The sequence below is a fragment of the Abramis brama genome (assembly GCF_963993115.1).
Source record: "Abramis brama genome assembly, chromosome: 9".
NCBI lineage: Eukaryota > Metazoa > Chordata > Actinopteri > Cypriniformes > Leuciscidae > Abramis > Abramis brama.
The window spans coordinates 38,216,130-38,234,085 of NC_139971.1; the positions used below are offsets into that span (position 1 = coordinate 38,216,130).

The window sequence follows — 17,956 nt, forward strand, 5'->3', positions numbered from 1 at the left end:
GAATCCCATTTCGACCTCGACCAGTTGAACAATAGACACAAAACTGCAATCTTGATTCTTTCAACAACAACAAAAATACAACTGCATACATTATTATTGAACTGACCAAAGTATTTAAAGGGAGAAAGTTACATTAAAAACACATTTTAACATTTCATTTTGATGTTAAATCCACTATTATTTTATACTAAATTCTTCTATAGTCTATACAGTATTTAATGTGATTAGATCAGAAGGAACTTTAATTAAATTACAGGAAAAATTAAGAGTAATCCCTTACATTACTTTTTCCAGGGAAAAGTAATTAGATTACTAAGTAATTAATTACACCCAACACTGAGTGTGACAAACTACTTCTTTACCTAAGTGAATATTTCTCAGGATAGGGTATACATACACACACACACACACACACACACACACACATATATATATATATATATATATATATATATATATATATATATATATATATATATATTAGTATTGACTACAAAAAGCCAGGGAACATTTCCATAAACTCTGGAAAGATACAGACATTGACCTAGCAGGGCATGTTTTATTGTGTTTACTTGTTTACCCAAGAGCTCTTACAAAATATCATACTCATAATATTGCAATTTTAGTTTAGTTATATATGAGCTAAATAAGTATTATCTTACAAATACTTATTTTAAAAAGAATCGACAACCTGGTTCTCTCTCAACTACCCACCCCCTCCTTTTACTTACCGGAAGTAACGCAACCAGAAGAGTCGCCGCGCATCCGCTAACTACAGCAGTGGCGGCGAAACATTTGCACCAAAATCATAATTTTGCAATTGTTTTTGATTGGCTTTTGCCATACATATTAAACGTACAGTCAAGATGTTATCATTAGATTTCCTCGACGATGTTCGGCGAATGAATAAGCGTCAGGTGTGTATTTATTTAGCCAGTTAGCTCGGGGCTTCCTCTGCATTGCTTTCTCTTACTACACGTCAGCTTGAATGACAGTGACTTTGACGGTCTACACGTATTAATGCTCTTTATTGCAAGTTGCAAAGATAAAAAAATATGTTTTGATTGACTTTACATATTGCTGTTATTGAGCAGATGGAGAGGAGAATAAAAACGGAAGTCGGCTTTTTGCAACAGCTGCTATTCTGTGCTAACTATTTCATTTGAATACTAGTTACTACAACACTTTCACTTTAACCTACTGGACTAAAAACGTCTGAATTCTGCATCATCTTTGCTAAAAACCCATACTCTCACTTTTTTTTATCATACTGGGAGACAAAGAAAAAGCCGATGTTGAGCATCATGTATTGTGTTTTTCAGCTTTACTATCAGGTGCTGAATTTTGGAATGATTGTATCTTCAGCCTTGATGATCTGGAAAGGTTTGATGGTTGTAACTGGAAGTGAAAGCCCGATTGTGGTTGTTCTCAGGTAAGGACATCAGTATGAAGCCGGCTCATCACTCTCATACCAAATGCTTTGACTTTTGTGATGGACAAAATGGTGAGATGTTTTTGCAGAATGCTCTGATACTGTGTTCCTTCCAGGAGTGTTTTACTGGATTGTAATTTCATTTACTGAAGCATTAGAGCTCATTTTGTTGAACTGTTGTAACAGGTTTAAAGTGAGTTTTCAATATCCTTATGCATTAATCAAAAACAACTGGAAAAGTCATAAAAATGTACTGGTAAAACTGTGTGGAAACCTTTCTTTATGCATGCGTTGTTTTTGGTTGCTGTGTGACTTTTAGGTCCATAATTTTTGTTGAACCTGCATGTTTCTAGTTCGAAAATCTGTTTATGAATGTGTGATATATTTATGTTTTTAAATTTCTTAATAGCAGATTTTTGGTGGGAATCAAAATATAAAACCTGCTGGGAGATTTTAAAATTGATTGAGGCATATGTTTCATAATCTGCACAGGACAATAAAGTATAGAGTATGTCTAGGGCAATGAAGTGTTATAAGAGTGTTGATTTCATTATTTTTTGCAGTGGAAGCATGGAGCCTGCATTTCACAGAGGAGACCTCCTCTTCCTCACGAATCGTGTTGAAGATCCAATCAGAGTGGGAGAGATTGTTGTGTTCAGGATCGAAGGAAGAGAAATTCCCATTGTACACAGAGTCCTAAAAATTCATGAAAAGTGAGTATTCTTATAAGATCACAATGAATGTGGTGTATACACTGCCTGGCCAAAGAAAAGTCACTGTTTGGATTTAAATAGGCAAATGCTTAAGAGTCTATGATTAGATCACTATTGCTGTAATCAATATGTTTCTAGCATGTTATATGATTGGCAACAGTTCTTCTAACCCTTACTGATGGAGTGTGTAGCTTTTCATTTCTTAAACAACCATGCAGGAAAACACATCATGGCCATATTCCAGGATGACAATGTCAAGATTCTTCAGGCTCAAACTGTGAAAGAATGGTTGTGAGGAGCATGAAGAATCATTAGCCGCTTTCCGACCGGAGGAACCTTTTCACAGTTCCTAGAACTATTGGCTAAAGTACCCGGATGTCGGCGTGTTCGCACCGCAGGAACTAGGAACGATTTTAGTTCTAGGAACTCCATTTGGAGGAACTAATTTAGGTCCTACTTCAGAGTAGGGTCTAAACCAGCACTATAGGAACTACCCGTGACGTTAGTGTACGCTGATTGACCGAACGCACGCGGAACACCAGCACCCGCCATTTTTAAAACAGCTAGAATGTAAACACACAGATTATAGCCTATATATTTACTCCATAAACTAACTATACAAACATGGAAAACAGTGATAGATGGGTCTCTAAACCTTTATGCTGAAGAGAAAATCCAACGCAACTTTGAGGGGACCAAGCCAAACATGATTATGTTTAGCTAGCAACACTGGACATCAACCACACGGCATAGGCTAATAACCTTTTTTTCATATACTGTCTACTTTCTATAACAGTTCTATCTAATAACATATTAAACAGTACTGTTAGACAGATCGCTAACTAATAAACACAGAGAATGCGAGCATTATTTGCTCTGGCGTTCTCAGCGCCGCCAAAATAAAGGTCCGTCGCGCCGTCAAAATAAAAGTCACCGTGCTTGCGTCACTCCCTTACCCCTCCTACCAGTTCCTATGGCCACTTGGCCAGTGCGAACGCAAACCGCAAAACCGAGTTTGGGGGAGAGTAGTTCTTAGAACTGTTTAGAAGTGGACAGTTCCTAGAACTAAGTTCCTGTAACTACTTGGTCGGAAAGCGGCTAGTATTTTCACACATGAATCGGCTCCTCTGAGTCCAGAGCTTAAATTCACTGAAAGAGTGCTGGACTCTTGCATTTTCAATACTTGAGCAAAAAAATTATGCACCTCTTGATGGAAATATCACAACATTTATTTCCAAGTCTAGACTCAGAGGTGCCAATTCATGTGTGAAAATGATTCTTCACTCTCCCTTCCAACCATTTTTTCACAGTTTGAGCCTGAAGAATCTTGACATTGTCGAATTTGGAATATGTCCATGACTCTACATGACTTCCTACATGGTTGTTTAAGAAATGAAAAGATACACACTCCATCAATTAGGCTTAGAAGAACTTTTGCCAAACATATAACATGCTAGAAAAATAATGATCTAATCATAAACTCTAGAAGATGCCTATTTAAATACAAACAGTAATTTTTTTTATCACTCTTAAAAATAAAAGTTCCAAAAGGGGGTTTCCACAGTGGGTTCCCCAAAGAAACTTTTTTTTTTTTTTAGTGAACCTTTCTTAAAAGAATTTTTTTTTCCTTATTGTAAAGAACATTTTGATAATCTAAAGAACCTTTTGTGCAATGAAAAGGTTCCATTAATGTTAAAGGTTCTTCAGGGAACCATCAACACCAATAGAGAACCTTTATTTTTAGACTGCATACCCTTTTGCGATTTTTCTCTACACACTGTCTTTTTTCCTTCCAATCTCACTAATGCCTGCTGATTTCAGAGAAAATGGCGATATAAAGTTCTTGACCAAAGGTGACAACAATTCTGTGGATGACCGAGGTCTTTACAAGCAAGGACAGCACTGGTTGGAGAAGAAAGATGTGGTGGGCAGAGCAAGAGGGTAAGATCTTGATGATTAGTACAATAATAATTCACTGTAGTAAAATCCTTAGACATCTTTGTTTGCACAAACAAATCTGATCTAGTAATGTAAGTATCAATCTATTCCATGTCCTGCATTGCTTTGTGTATGTTACCACATTCCTGATCACTCTTCCTCCATGACAGGTTTGTGCCTTACATCGGAATTGTCACAATTTTGATGAATGACTACCCCAAATTTAAGGTATGCCATGTAATATGTAATGAATCAAGTTTAAAGTGCCCCTATTATGGTATTTTAAAGGTTCTCTTTAAACTCTGCACACCTTTTACATTCACAAACCGCTATATTTCACAATACATGTAAGGTAATATCCGAAAACCATAATGGGGGCAATTTAAGTGAAAAGTTGTTACATTGCAGTTGTTCTAACACTTCTTCTTTGTTCCTTGACAGTATGCTGTGCTCTGTTTGCTCGGGCTGTTTGTTTTAGTACACAGAGAATGAAGACTTTCAAGAGTAATGCTGTCTGGGAACACATCCCTCTTGTGACCAGTTTTTATGGTGTCTTTTTGTGAAAATTCTACAGTTGCTCTTAGAGACAAAGGTCAAATTATCATTCTCTTTGTTCAATGACAGTGCAAACACCTGTACTGGAAGAATTTGTATTTGTTCATTTTCCATGCATACCAAATTCTGGGTTTGTTTGATCTGACTTTACAGCTGTACTTGTACACCATATGTCAAGATCTGTCTAACTCTTTCTTAAAGGCTAAATTTTGTATTGAAATAAAATGTTGAGTCAAATTGGAAAGTGTGTTCTTTTTTTATCTTTAAAAAAAAAAAAAAATTCATTCTTATTGTTCATTTTCTTAAATTCATATGTAAAGTATTATGGTATTATTAGAAGTCACGCCTATATAGCCTTTAAGATGTGAATCATAAATATGAAAATTAAATATAAATAAATCTATATTTTCCTCTATGTTTGCTTAGAAAATGTGCATCTTAATGATTTATTCGTGCATTACTTTAGGACTTTTAAAAGGATATTTCACCCAAAAATGAAAATTCGGTCACTGATTACTCACCCTCATGTCGTTCCAAACCTGTAAGACTTTTGTTCATCTTCGAAACAAATGAAGATCTTTTTAATGAAATCTGAGCCTTCTGTCCCTCCATTAACAGCTACACAACTTTGATGCTTAAAAAAATTCATAAAGAGATTGTGAAACTTATGAATTAAGCGGTTAAGTCCAACATTTCTGAAGAGATTCTATCCCTTATATATGAGAACCAATGAGGTTCATTCTTGTGTTACGCAGCATGTTTGAGCTTCAGTAACAGGTTTATTCTGGAGTGTCAAGCAGGTTCGGTTGAGCTTCTGTTTATGTATGTGATCAATGTTTATTTGTGAATAAAATCCTAAATTCAATCTGTTCATCATATAAAGCGATCAAATCTCTTCCGAAAATTTGGACTAAACCACTCAATTATTATAGATTTGTTTTACGATCTCTTTATGAACTTTTTGAAGAGTTAAAGTGTCAGTTGTGTAGCTGTCCCACAGAAAGCTCAGATTTTCGCTTGTGTTTTGAAAATGAACGGGTTTGGAACAACATGAGTGTGAGTAATAAATTACAGTTTTTTCATTTTTGGGTGAGCTATCCTTTTAAATTCTCATGTAAAGTATTGTTATTGTATGATTTTATTAGGAGACACCCATATAGCCTTTAAGATGTGAATCGTCATAAATACGAAAATTAAATATTAAAAAAGCGATATTTTACCTCTATGTATATGCTTAGAAAATAAGCATCTAAATGTTGTATTCGTGCATTAGATCTTTTACTAGGCATTTATTACGATTCACGTAAAGCAAATGAATCCATAAATAAATCTTGATAAGTCATAGTAGTTCCTCATGTTTATTACATAGTCACACACGCGACTCATAACTATTGAAATGAATGGTTTATGAATTCCCAACGCCTCAAAACGTTTTACCGTTCTATTAATTCTATTAACTTGCATGCGCACAGCCTACGCACGTCACATTTTGTTTCCCGTCCTCATTCAAACATTCGCTGTCGTTATGTGCGTTCAGTGACTAAAACTATGACCTCAGAGCCGTTCGGCATCCCGTCCCATATAAATACCGCCTGCAGAGGAACAACAACGAAGAGCTCGCGACCAGGTGAATCTCAACCGAGGAGTCCCAGTCACTTGACAAGATGGCTTTGAGAACTGAAGATGGACATTGCAAATATACCCTATTATTTGCTTTCATTATGCTTTTTAACATATCCTTAAGCACATCTGTGAGTTTCGATTTAACGGAGCTGCGAAATAAAGTTTCGAAAATAAAAGTGCATCCACGTGGGAATCTCTGGGCGACAGGTATTTTATTCATCGTTTATTGCTATAGTCGTCGTGCAGTTAAAACGACTATTAAATCAACTTCCCAGCATCATTTTATATGTCTTCTTCCAGGTCATTTCATGGGCAAGAAGAGCATTTCAAACAGCCAGCTGCAGGACTCTCCGTTCTCCTCAAAGCTTCTCAGGAATACTGTGGGAGAATCAGGGAATTCCGAGGATTTGAGGGAGATGATCACGCAGGAGCTGCTGAAAGTTGCTCAGCTTGAACATCCAAAAGGGACACGAGATGTTTATAATCAGGTGATCAGAGCTATTTACAGAATTGGACAACAAAATGCACAGGATTAAAAAAAAATGTAGATTTGTTGCTTTGTGATTAGCCTTATTTTATTTATTTATTTATTTATTTTTCAGGATACAGACTTCATTGTAAAGCTTTTGAAAAGCTATACGTTGGAAATATGACTGCCATATAATTGTAATAAAATGTTAATTTGACAAACTGTGCAATATCTATATGGGAGTCTGCTTTTAATGTTTGTCATACAGTTATTAATAATACCAAGATGTATTTTGATAGCAGAAAGTGTACTAAATATTCATTAATTCAACTGCAGTAAATATGTCTGGATATCTGGAAGAATAAAATCAGTGGATGAATGAGTGAATGGATTAATGAATGTGTTAAAATATTTTAAAAAATAAATATGAAACTGCAAATCAGTCTAATTTTACTTATCTCAGCAATATAGGGTTACAGATGTAATCTAGATGATCATTTTACCTACTGCTCTTAAAGATTTTATTTTTCAAATGAACAACCAAGCAGACATTTCATAGAAATAAAACCGCAGTGGAAGGATCATACTCTAATTATGGTTCAAAGCAGCTTACCTTTCCCATGGGTTTCCCTGATGCACACAGGGATTTGGAGCCTTTGTAAACAGATGTAAGAAATGCTTTATGTAATTTTTCAAATTTTGAAAAATCCTTTAAAATTGTCTTCGGATAGTAATGTGAGGTCAGGAACATTTGGGAAATGTTTGAGCACCAATAAAATATGTCTGCGCAAAATCAATTTAAATGTCAGATCCATATACTCTAAACAGCAACATCACCATGAACAAAGAAATATTTTTCAGTTTTTTTTTTTTTTTTTTTTTTTTTACAATTTATAACATGGAAATAAATCTATTATTGCATTAAATTATTACCATTTATTTTATTTTTTACTATAAAATTATTTGTAATTATTATTTATGCATAGGACTATTGCATAGGACTATTTATATGCATTCGTTTGAATGCTGGATTCATATAATATAAATATAGCTACAAGCTGAAACTTGTACCGTTTTAATGAAGGGAAAATATCCATCAAAATAGTTTCTAAAGTGATTCATTTTAGCTGTAGATAAAATGGGCCCACAAATAAACAGTATTTTTCTTTAAATAGGAAGGTTATTTTGCAAACCTATAGAATTTTATCTGAAAGAGACCATCAGTGTGCAATTCATTATAATTTATTAGATGAGCAAAATTACCATGTCGGAGTGCATTTAACTTTTGTTTCCCATCTAGCCTTTGCAAAATGATCAGACCACTCAAATCAGTTTAAGCACATGTCAAGAATTATGACAACTTATTTAAAACAGTGGGCACAACCTCATCTGGAATATTTTACCTTTTGACCACTGACCTATAGAGGGCAGCAGTGCACTAACTGTACCGGCCCGCTACATGAGCGCGAGCCGCGAGGAAGAGCTGTTTTGCTGTAGAAAAGCATGAATATCCTCCCGTTAACCAGACTTCTTGCAATAAAATGCCGTTAATAGTGATGTGTGGATACCCGTGCAGTGGTAAAACCCGACGAGCCCATGAACTGAGAGAATACTTCACCCAAAATACAGAAAGACAGGTTCATATAGTCGGAGATGAAGTTCAAGGGATTGACAAGAGCTCTGTTTATGCAGGTGAGAAGCTTAAAAGTTCATGATGCGTCGAGTTTAACAATCATGTATTGCCGTGTGTGTGTGTTAGGACAATACTGAAGCCAAAGGTCTATCTAACTGAGAAAACAAAACACTTACACCAGTTTAAAATGGTTTGCTGGTCTTAATATAAGCAGTGTTGGGTAAGTTACTCTAAAAAGTAACTAATTATTAGCTATAATTACTTATTCAACTGTGTAATTTGATTACTGTACTAATAACTCTCTCTAAAAACTAGTTTATTGGATTACTAATTACTTACTGAATCAACCTCGACCAGTTAAACAATGAACACGAAACTGCACTTTTGATTCTTTCACATAAACAATATGCAATTGCATAAATTATTCTTGAACTGACTAATTTGTGTAAAGTGTGTCACATTTAAAAAAAAATACGTTTTAGCATTACGTTTTGATGTTAAATCCACTAATGTTTTGTATAGAATTGTTCTAGTCTATAGTATTTAATGCAATTACATTTTTAATTAAATTACAGGAAAAAATTAAGAGTAATTCATTACTTCACTTTTACAAGGGAAAAGTTATTAAATTACAGTAATTAGATTACCTATAATTACACCCTGCTTATAAGGTTTTGTCAAACTTTTATATTTGACACTAAATTTATTTTGCATTTGTGTATTGCTTCCAATTCTTTTTAAATGATCTGAATATAATAACTGACACAATAATGTGATTTCTTTGCCTACAGACTCACAGAAAGAGAAGAGTTTGAGAGGATCACTGAGAGCTGAAGTGGAGAGGTGACTCCTTTATGTCTCATATAATAATATCTCTGTTAAAGATGCAAAAGAGACTCAAACATAACAATGATCAATGGCAAACATGGATGTTCAAAAGGAGAGAATCTAATTTAATGCATTTGCCAAATTCTCATAATTGTAATTTCCATGATTTCATGTTGTTTTTTTGGAAAATATTTGTAAAATTGTCTACAAAAAAAGTAAATGGATTAAACATATTTTATTATCGATTTGAAAAGATTTTGATCCTCTTTTGTTATACAAATATAAATCATTCAGTAAAAGTTCTTAATGTTTTAATTAATGTGAAAATTTGAATAAAGTCCTAAATGTAGGTTTTGGAGTAGCCTAATAATTCAGTCCTGTCAATCATAGTCACAACTGTGTATAAGCAGCAATCATAAACTTGTCATATGCAAATACAGTTTAGTTTTAAGTGGGAACGATCACATGCTATAGAACAATTAAGATAAAACAGCACGTCGCATGCGGCTCCTGCTGGGAGTAATTTTACACCAACAATTATATTTATTAAATAAGTTATATACTTATATTTAAAAAGTTCACTTGTATAATTATAACTGTACACTAATTGTAATTATACACTTGCATTATCAGAGTACTGTGACTTTGATTTAAAAGATTTCTCTGTGCTTCTCTCTCTTTGTAAACAGGAAAGTCAATCGAGACGACATTGTGATTCTTGATTCCTTGAATTATATTAAAGGTAAATCAATGTTTGTTCTGTTATAATGAATACATCTTTGCTATTCATATAATGTTAGGTGTTTAAATTTACCTTTAGGAGTTATCGATCCTGTACAAGAGTAAAACGTTCATTAAAGTGTTATATTAAGTGACACAAACAGCTGGTGTTGCATGTGACACTCTTATGATTTCAGTCTGGCATATGATTGAGAATTAATTGTGTTTTAATTCCAGGCTACAGATATGAGCTGTTCTGTCTAATCAAACACACACAAACACCCCATTGCTTGGTCTGTAAGCTCTTATAACTTATATATTATCTATATTTGTGTATGTCGTGCACCTAATGCTATAACCCCTGCAGATGTACTGTTTGACGTCAGCTGACGTGAGCTCAGAGTGGAATAAAGGCAGAGAGGCTGGTTCTCAGTACACACAGGAAATGTAAGCATTTGTTTCGTCATTTATTATGTGTTTCTGTCATAAGATATACACTACCGTTCAAACGTTTAGGGTCAGTAAGTCCATATTAACTGATTTTAATATGGACAGTATAAAAGTTACAGTAAGGACATTTATAATAAGTTTCCCATTTCAAATAAATGCTGTTCTTTTGAACTTTCTATTCATCAAAGAATCCTGAAAAATCAGTTTGCACAAAAATATATAAACTCTTTTCAACAAAAAAGCTGAAAATTCAGCTTTGCATTTAAATGACATGTGTAAAACGTTTTTAAATTGTAATATTTAACAATATTTCTTTTGTTTTACTGTATTTTCCATCAAATAAATGCAGCCTTGTTGAGCATAAGAGACTTAAAAAAACATTTTTAAAAATCTTACCGACCCCAAACTTTTGAATGGTAGTTGATGATGTTCTAAAATAAAGATGCTAAATATATTATCTTTACTAATCTTTTCCTAGTCTTGATGGACTAATACAGCGTTTTGAAGCCCCTGATTCAAGGAATAGATGGGATAGTCCACTCTTTACTATTCAGCGAGAAGACTCTCTTCCATTTGAAGCCATCTGCGATGCGCTTTTTAAAAGAAAAGCACCAGCACCTAATCAGTCCACACAGAGCGTAAGATCACTAATAATGCATTATGCATGATGTGCTTTTGATTGCCCATGAATGGACATTAGAACCTGTTTCCCTTTCTGTTTTTTTACAGCAACCGCTCTCATCCACCAACTTTCTGTACGAGTTGGACAAAGTTACTCAAGATGTCTTAATGGTACGATTTTCATCTCCTTCAGGTGTTCTGTTATAAAAATAGAAAGCTTTCAGAGTCATTCTCTCTGTTTCATTGCCTACAGGTGAGCGTTTATAGATTGCTTTTGCATAGCGAGGCCGTCAGTATCAATAGAATGTGTCGTCACACGGGTTGTTTTGTGTCCCAGGCTGTTCTTGAGTCACAGAAGACCAGCGTCCCTGGAGATCTCATTTCCATTCCTGGTGCTACGGAAAAGATATCCTTTATTCTTGCATGTTTTGCGTTTCTCTATCTTTGAGTTTCTTTCTATTATGTTTATCATATGTGCCGGCAAGACCGGTACCAGTAAGTACTTTTTTCTTTTTTTTTAAAACAGCATTTCTAAAGTGCCGAGTACTGTTTATATTCGGTACACGCTAATAGATGCTGCTTTCAAACACTCTCATTAGTTTTTGTTTGGTTGCTCTCTGAGCGTCAAAGGTTTCTATTTACAGCTTTTTTTATAAGCGTTGGTTGGGCATTGTAGCCAATCACAATCATATCTGTTGAGTGTGTGAACGCAAAGGCCTATCAGAGGTGCTGGTCAGTAATTTAGTCTGATTCCACTTAAAGGCATTTATTGTGTACAGTATTTAACTTTTGCAAAACCTTTCCGTTCCCTTGCAACTTTGAAACTTTTGAAACCCCAAGAAACTTTGTGTTTCTTGTGAATGCACGTGAATGCAAAGTTTCTCGGGGAAACGCAAAACATTTTATTTGCGAACGCAGTTTCTCAGGGGGTAACGTAAAAATGTTTGCGAGTGAACGCAAAGTTTCTCGGGGGAACGCATTTTTCAAGTGAACGCAACGTTTTCTTGGGGAAATACCAAAATTTTGCGAGCGAGTGCAATGTTTCTTTAGCCTGGAAATCCAGACCTAAATCTAAAAGATTAATGGTCTGGCATCGACTAATGAAAATCGGCCAGCTCGAGGGGCGGCACCAAGCATGCATTTGTCTCGCTGCACGCAATTGGATAACACTACGACCAATCACAACAAGCCCCATACGCTTAGCTACTAGCAGAGCTAACTGGTAGATACTCTTACCGTATCCGGTCGGCGAAACAGCAAAAACGTCCTTCTTGCAAAGGAACGATTCGAGCGGCGTCTTCTGTTCCTGTTTTAGATAAAAACCCAAGTCTAACTCGTTCATTGTAGCGGCCAAAGCCGTTTCAAACAACTGGTGTTCATCCATAGCCATCTTGCAATGTTTACTAATGACTTCGACGTCACAGCTCTCTTGTCTTCTGTTTAGCTCGCCTCTGGCCCGCCTATATCAGATAACCCGATGTGATTGGTGCAGCTCAGATCGAGGGGCATATTTAATGATCATCATTGTTCGACACCAGAGTAACTCGCTGAGCAAATTCAACTTGTGCTCTCGCGAGAACTCTGGATTACCAGGGTAATGTTTCTCAGGAAAACCCCAAACATTTTGCGAGCGAACGCAACGTTTTCTTGGGGAAACGCAAACATTTTGCGAGCGAACGCAATGTTTCTCAGGGGTGAATGCTGAGCAAACTCAAAATGTCTCTGCCGTGAGAACGCAAGAGCATTGATTACTTTTTTCTTTTTTCTCATCTCATATTTTTTCCACCACTATGTCCCTTTAGGCGCTCCGTAGCTTGTGCTCTGATTTTTTTGGGGGAAATGTAATGTTGTCTTGCTTTGCTGAGCCACCCATCATAGCTATTTGATGTTTCTCACTGTGACAACACAGAAATGTCCTACCATAAACGGTCAAAGCATTAGAAACGATTACAACATGAAACCAAGATCAAGCCTGGAATTTTCGACTTATGCTCGATTGAATCTTGCTGACAGAATGTTGATCCGTTTAATGCTAACTGAAGATGTGTTGTAGTTATAAACAGGACCTATGTGCATGTGATGAATACACAAACATCAAAGAATGTCATTTCTTTCTGACGCAATTGCAGTTCGGTGGCTGTCCATAACAGCTTTAGTGTTTAGACACGTAGAGAGACGGACCAGTGCTGGCTGCCCTTTGAAATAATACAGAATTCAAATGGGATTCATTAGAAGTTCATTTATACTCGTTCTTTGTTGTCTCGCAACTAGTTAGTCGAGTTTTCCAATCACATCCACTGAGGCAAAGTCACATGAGTTTTGTTGAGCATTGAGGGATTTATTTGGAAAATGTGGTTCCATCATAATTTGTGCATGTCGTCTTATCGTATAAAAATGATCCGCCTCAATTGAGCACATACCGCATACGTTTTTTTGTGTGCATTTGTAGAATTTATGCGCATCTCTCCGTTTCCATTGTTTTGTTTTTCCGTGCAATATTCCAAAATGCATAAAAATAGGTGGATGGCAACAGCTAATGTTAAAAACAGTTGTGCTGATTCTTTGATAAATAGAAAGCATTAATTTGAAATAGAAATATTTTGTCAGTTTTGATCAATTTAATGCATCCTTGCTGAATAAAACTACATTCTTTCCAAAACAATAACACTGCAATGTTATTAATGCATTCCTTCTCATCGATATGAAACTCTTTTTTTTTTGTTATTTTTTTTGCTAATGCAATGTACTTTATTGAAACAGCCCAGTTTTCTTAACGTTCAATACATCGAACTCACGAGAAGTCTTAACATGGTGGAGCTGAGGAAACTCAGACGCCAGTTCATCAGTTACACCAAGATGCATCCAACAGAGAACATTGGACAGATTGCCAATATGTTTGTGCAGTATCTTAATAAGAGTATGCACTGACAGGTGTTTTTTAACTTGTAAATCTTAAGGTCATATTTATTGTTTTCAAGTTGCATTTTAAGAATGTTTTGAGTGCAATAAATCAACTCTTCCAATGTCGTTCTATATTCATTGGTGTGTTAATACAAATCATTAAAGAGGTAGAGGTCTGGTCAAAACAAACTGGACAGTTTCAGGACTAAGAAAAATATTCTAAATATTAATTTAAAGTTGCGCAGTGAGAAAATTGGAGGAAATATCACAAGCCGGATTTGAAGTCCTATCACCTAACAACCCTACATATCACCTATCCGGTTCACTGCAGTGCTTTCTGTCTTTCTTTCCGAGATTGTTCCTTTTTCTCTTCAGTAACAGGGAACATGCTGGGAAACGTTCAGCTGCAGTCTGGATGTTTGTCTTCAGTGGTTCACCGACCTTGAAATGAGCGTAATGTTTGATTGAAGTCACCAATGCGTACATACAGATGTTTCCAGGCTTCAGACGTGGGCAGGCTAATGAAATGAACCATAAAACTCATTGAGACGCTGACTGTTAGTGTTTAGTGAAGTCTTCTGTTTATGCCTCTGGGCAAATGCAAGTGTTTGGAGAGCCATATTGACTCTTGTGTTAGGGATTCACTGGGGAGAACATGCCAGCTGTTTGTAAAATTATAATCTGGTATAATATGATTTGAAGAAAACATGCACTCCAATAATTTCTGTCATGACCCCTCAGACTCTTTTGCATGGTGAAAATAGCAACATGTTGGTTATATTTTTGTCAATCTTTTTTTCCACGTTTTATGTTTGTATAGTCCAGTCTTTTTTGGCACTAAGTCCACATTAACAATCACAATTTGGTTAGTTATTTGTTAAAAAATGTCACTCCTTAAAGCTATGTGGATGATCCTTATGTGTTCTAAGTTGCAATTATATACTCATAGCAAGCTGTTCTTTACTGTACAGGAATATTAGTTGTAGGACATGAAGTGCAATTTAAAGAGGACCTATTATGTGTTTTTTTTTTTTTTACATTTCCAACTTTCTTGAGTGTGAAATGTTACTGCAAATATACAAAGCACAAAGTCCTCTGCAAAGGGATTTTCTATTATCAGTAAGAAGAGTTTCTGAACTGCCTTGATTGTAGTCTTGAGTTTTCTTGCAGGAATCCTCTTTTAAATAACTCCCACCCAGGGCATAGGAGGCCTGGTTGAGTTACTCGGGGTTATGATAAGAGGTGTGACATGACATTTCCGAAACACTCTCGAAGTGGTTCTTCACAACCAGAGGTGGACAAAGTACACAACTTCCTTACTTGAGTGAAAGTACAGATACTACTGGTCAAATATTAGTAGGCTAAAAATTGCAAGGACCGATTTTTACTTAAGTTAAAGTACAGAAGTACTCGTTTTTAAAAGTATCAAAAGTAAATGTCAATGCATTGTTTTATTACTGTTGCATTGTTGTATGTATGCCTCTGAATCTATGGCTGCCTACCTACCCTCATATCAATATCACATTTATTTCTAGAACACAGTTCCAGTAGTGGGATTGAATAAGTGCACTCAATAATGTCCACAATGGTTCCCTCAAATATTGCCCTATTTAAAGTTTTTTGGCTTTTAGTGTGAATATGTTAGCCTTATTGTTATCTATAAGCTAGTGTGCTCCAAAAGAATGACAAAATTCGCATTTAGAAGACCAAACCCAACGTTGAAAATGAAAATCAGGTTGATGTCAGAATCCAACGTCAGATTGGCGTTAATCTCCAACGTTGGACAGACGTTATATTGTGGTTGAAAAAGAAAATCTGTTTGACGTCATCCCGACTTTAATTTCCATTTTATTTCATTTCCAAGAATGTTGACGTCAATCCGACTTTCATTTCCAACCAAAATCATCCCCTGACTGACGTTACTACTTTCTACTCAAGGACCTTGACAGAAATGTAGTGGAGTAAAAAGTACGATATTTGTCTTTCAAATGTAGTGAAGTTAAAGTAAAAAGTTTCCAGAAAAAAATAATACTCAAATAAAGTACAGATACTCAAGTAAATGTACTTTGTTACTGTCCACCTCTGTTCACAACACATTAGTCCAGCCGACCAATCAGAGCACATTGCGTTTTTCGGAAGGAGTGGCTTCACAGAGACAGGAACAAAACAGCATTACTGACAGACTGGGAAGAGAGGTGCTGCAACGACATAAAATATGTGAAGAAAATATATATATATATATATATATATATATATATATTAACATTCAAGCTTCAAACCCTATTCTAGTATACCCCAGAAACAAAATGTAGACTTTGTAAAAGGGCCTATAAGTCCTCTAAATAGAAATAAAGTACACTACAGTTCAAAAGTTTGAGGTTAGTAAGATTTTTTTATTCAGCAAGGACGCATTCATTTGATCAAAAGTGACTATAAAGATAACACTGATGATAAAAATGTTTCTTGTTTCTTTCAAATCAGCATATTAGAATGATTTCTGAAGGATCATGTGACTAAAAACTAGAGTAATGATGCTGAATATTCAGCTTTGCCATCACAGGAATTAATAACATTTTAAAATATATATAAATATAAAAGGTTTTAATTTGTAATTTTCCACAATATTAGTTTTTACAGTATTTTTGATCAAATGTATGCAACATTAGTGAGCATAAAAGACTTCTTATAAAAGCAAATCTTACCAACCCAAACAATGGTAATGTATAGTTAAACTATTAAAATACAAAGTCTTTGAGTATATTTAGGTTTTCTTTACTCCTTTTCTGTAGGGATCTAATGGAACATTAATCCAAATTAAACAAAATCAGCATTATGTAATCAACGGTTAAGTGAAATGCTGTACTGTATTAATTCATTATGAAACTTTACATAACATGCTATCATGAAATTGCTTCATCTTCCCACAATGAGGGCAGTTTTATATCTTAAAGCAGTTCAATGTTCACAGCTTAAACAAGTGGTTTTATTCATTTATTTTAGGGTGATTTTAGTACAAACAAAGACTTTGTTCATCCCTTTTTCAAAGAGATATACTGTAAAAGTTCATATCCCGAGGAGGATTATTTGATCTTTTAATCTGTACAAGTTATTTTGAGGAAACCCACTGGCTAAGAGGGGAGTGAAAATTCTTCTCTCTTTAAACCTCATTAGTTCAATAATCGGGTTAGTTACCAGATATTGTGCTGTTTTATGTAAGAGGAAGCATAATTACTGAAAAGCTGTAAAATATCAGATCATTTGCTGTAACTAAGCGTTGTTATGTGCTTCCACTTTCTGACCGCTGCTTATTGGAATAACTTTTATGCTACTGTACATAATATTGTAGTGCAACAAAATATTTTCATAAGAAAAATGGACATGCAAATTCAATGATCCCCAACCTCTCTCCAAGATATGCACAATAATACACTGAAAAAATTTTGGAGTAGGATTTAATTGAAAAAAGCTAGGCAACTTTTTTCACTCAGAAAATGCTAGTAAATTTACAAAGATTTGCCAAGTAAAAACCTAAACATATTCATCAGTAGCTTTAATTAGAAATCTTTAAGTTAAATTTACTTGGAATATGGAATTAAGTAAACTTTACTTAACCTAGTTAAGTGAAAGTAACACAGAAAATAAGTAATTTTAACTTAGCTAGTAAAAGGTTGATTAATATCGATTTAGTTGAAATTTCCTTTGCATTACATTTCACTCAAACAATAATATTGAATTATACCAGTCATTTATAGTATGTGCTTTACTTAGATTATCTAAGTAATTTATACTACATCATGTCAGATGTTAAGCATCATGTGAATGCAAAGACCTCAATACTTGGTAGACAATACACAATGACGGTAACATTTGATGGATCGTTTTTGTGTTTGAATGTGTCATTTTGAGCAGAAAATTTACTCAATGTCACAAAATGGCAAGTTTCTAATCCTGACAACAAAAGCAATGATAAAACAGTGTAAATACAGCTGGAAACCAGTGAAAAATTAACCTCATTAATTATTCAAGGTCCAGTGCATGATGGGAACCCCAGTATCAGAAAAGCTGAGTAATTT

The 17,956-nt window shown here is 35.0% G+C and overlaps 2 protein-coding genes across 2 annotated transcripts; both read left to right on the top strand.

Annotated features, from left to right (window-relative positions):
- The first annotated feature begins 718 nt into the window (after window positions 1–718).
- sec11a (SEC11 homolog A, signal peptidase complex subunit) lies at window positions 719–4,882 on the top strand. Its single transcript, XM_084124493.1, has 6 exons — window positions 719–917; window positions 1,323–1,432; window positions 1,996–2,145; window positions 3,967–4,086; window positions 4,254–4,311; window positions 4,525–4,882. Exons 1-6 carry the CDS (start codon window positions 867–869, stop codon window positions 4,573–4,575), a joined length of 540 nt encoding a protein of 179 aa, XP_083980619.1. The 5' UTR covers window positions 719–866; the 3' UTR covers window positions 4,576–4,882.
- Window positions 4,883–8,178: 3,296 nt separating this feature from the next.
- On the top strand, window positions 8,179–14,064 carry kti12 (KTI12 chromatin associated homolog). The gene is made up of 9 exons (XM_084124898.1): window positions 8,179–8,422; window positions 9,155–9,206; window positions 9,881–9,933; window positions 10,149–10,204; window positions 10,279–10,358; window positions 10,840–10,999; window positions 11,091–11,153; window positions 11,320–11,388; window positions 13,767–14,064. Exons 1-9 carry the CDS (start codon window positions 8,272–8,274, stop codon window positions 13,908–13,910), a joined length of 828 nt encoding a protein of 275 aa, XP_083981024.1. The 5' UTR covers window positions 8,179–8,271; the 3' UTR covers window positions 13,911–14,064.
- The last annotated feature ends 3,892 nt before the right edge of the window (window positions 14,065–17,956 follow it).

Bases quoted from the DNA above. Each gene is read 5' to 3' on its own strand.
- sec11a (XM_084124493.1), top strand. From the start codon at position 867: ATGTTATCATTAGATTTCCTCGACGATGTTCGGCGAATGAATAAGCGT. The intron at 2,146-3,966 runs GTGAGTATTCTT...TGCTGATTTCAG, and splicing joins GTCCTAAAAATTCATGAAAA to AGAAAATGGCGATATAAAGT. The intron at 4,312-4,524 runs GTATGCCATGTA...GTTCCTTGACAG, and splicing joins ATGACTACCCCAAATTTAAG to TATGCTGTGCTCTGTTTGCT.
- kti12 (XM_084124898.1), top strand. From the start codon at position 8,272: ATGCCGTTAATAGTGATGTGTGGATACCCGTGCAGTGGTAAAACCCGA. The intron at 8,423-9,154 runs GTGAGAAGCTTA...CTTTGCCTACAG, and splicing joins CAAGAGCTCTGTTTATGCAG to ACTCACAGAAAGAGAAGAGT. The intron at 10,359-10,839 runs GTAAGCATTTGT...ATCTTTTCCTAG, and splicing joins TCTCAGTACACACAGGAAAT to TCTTGATGGACTAATACAGC.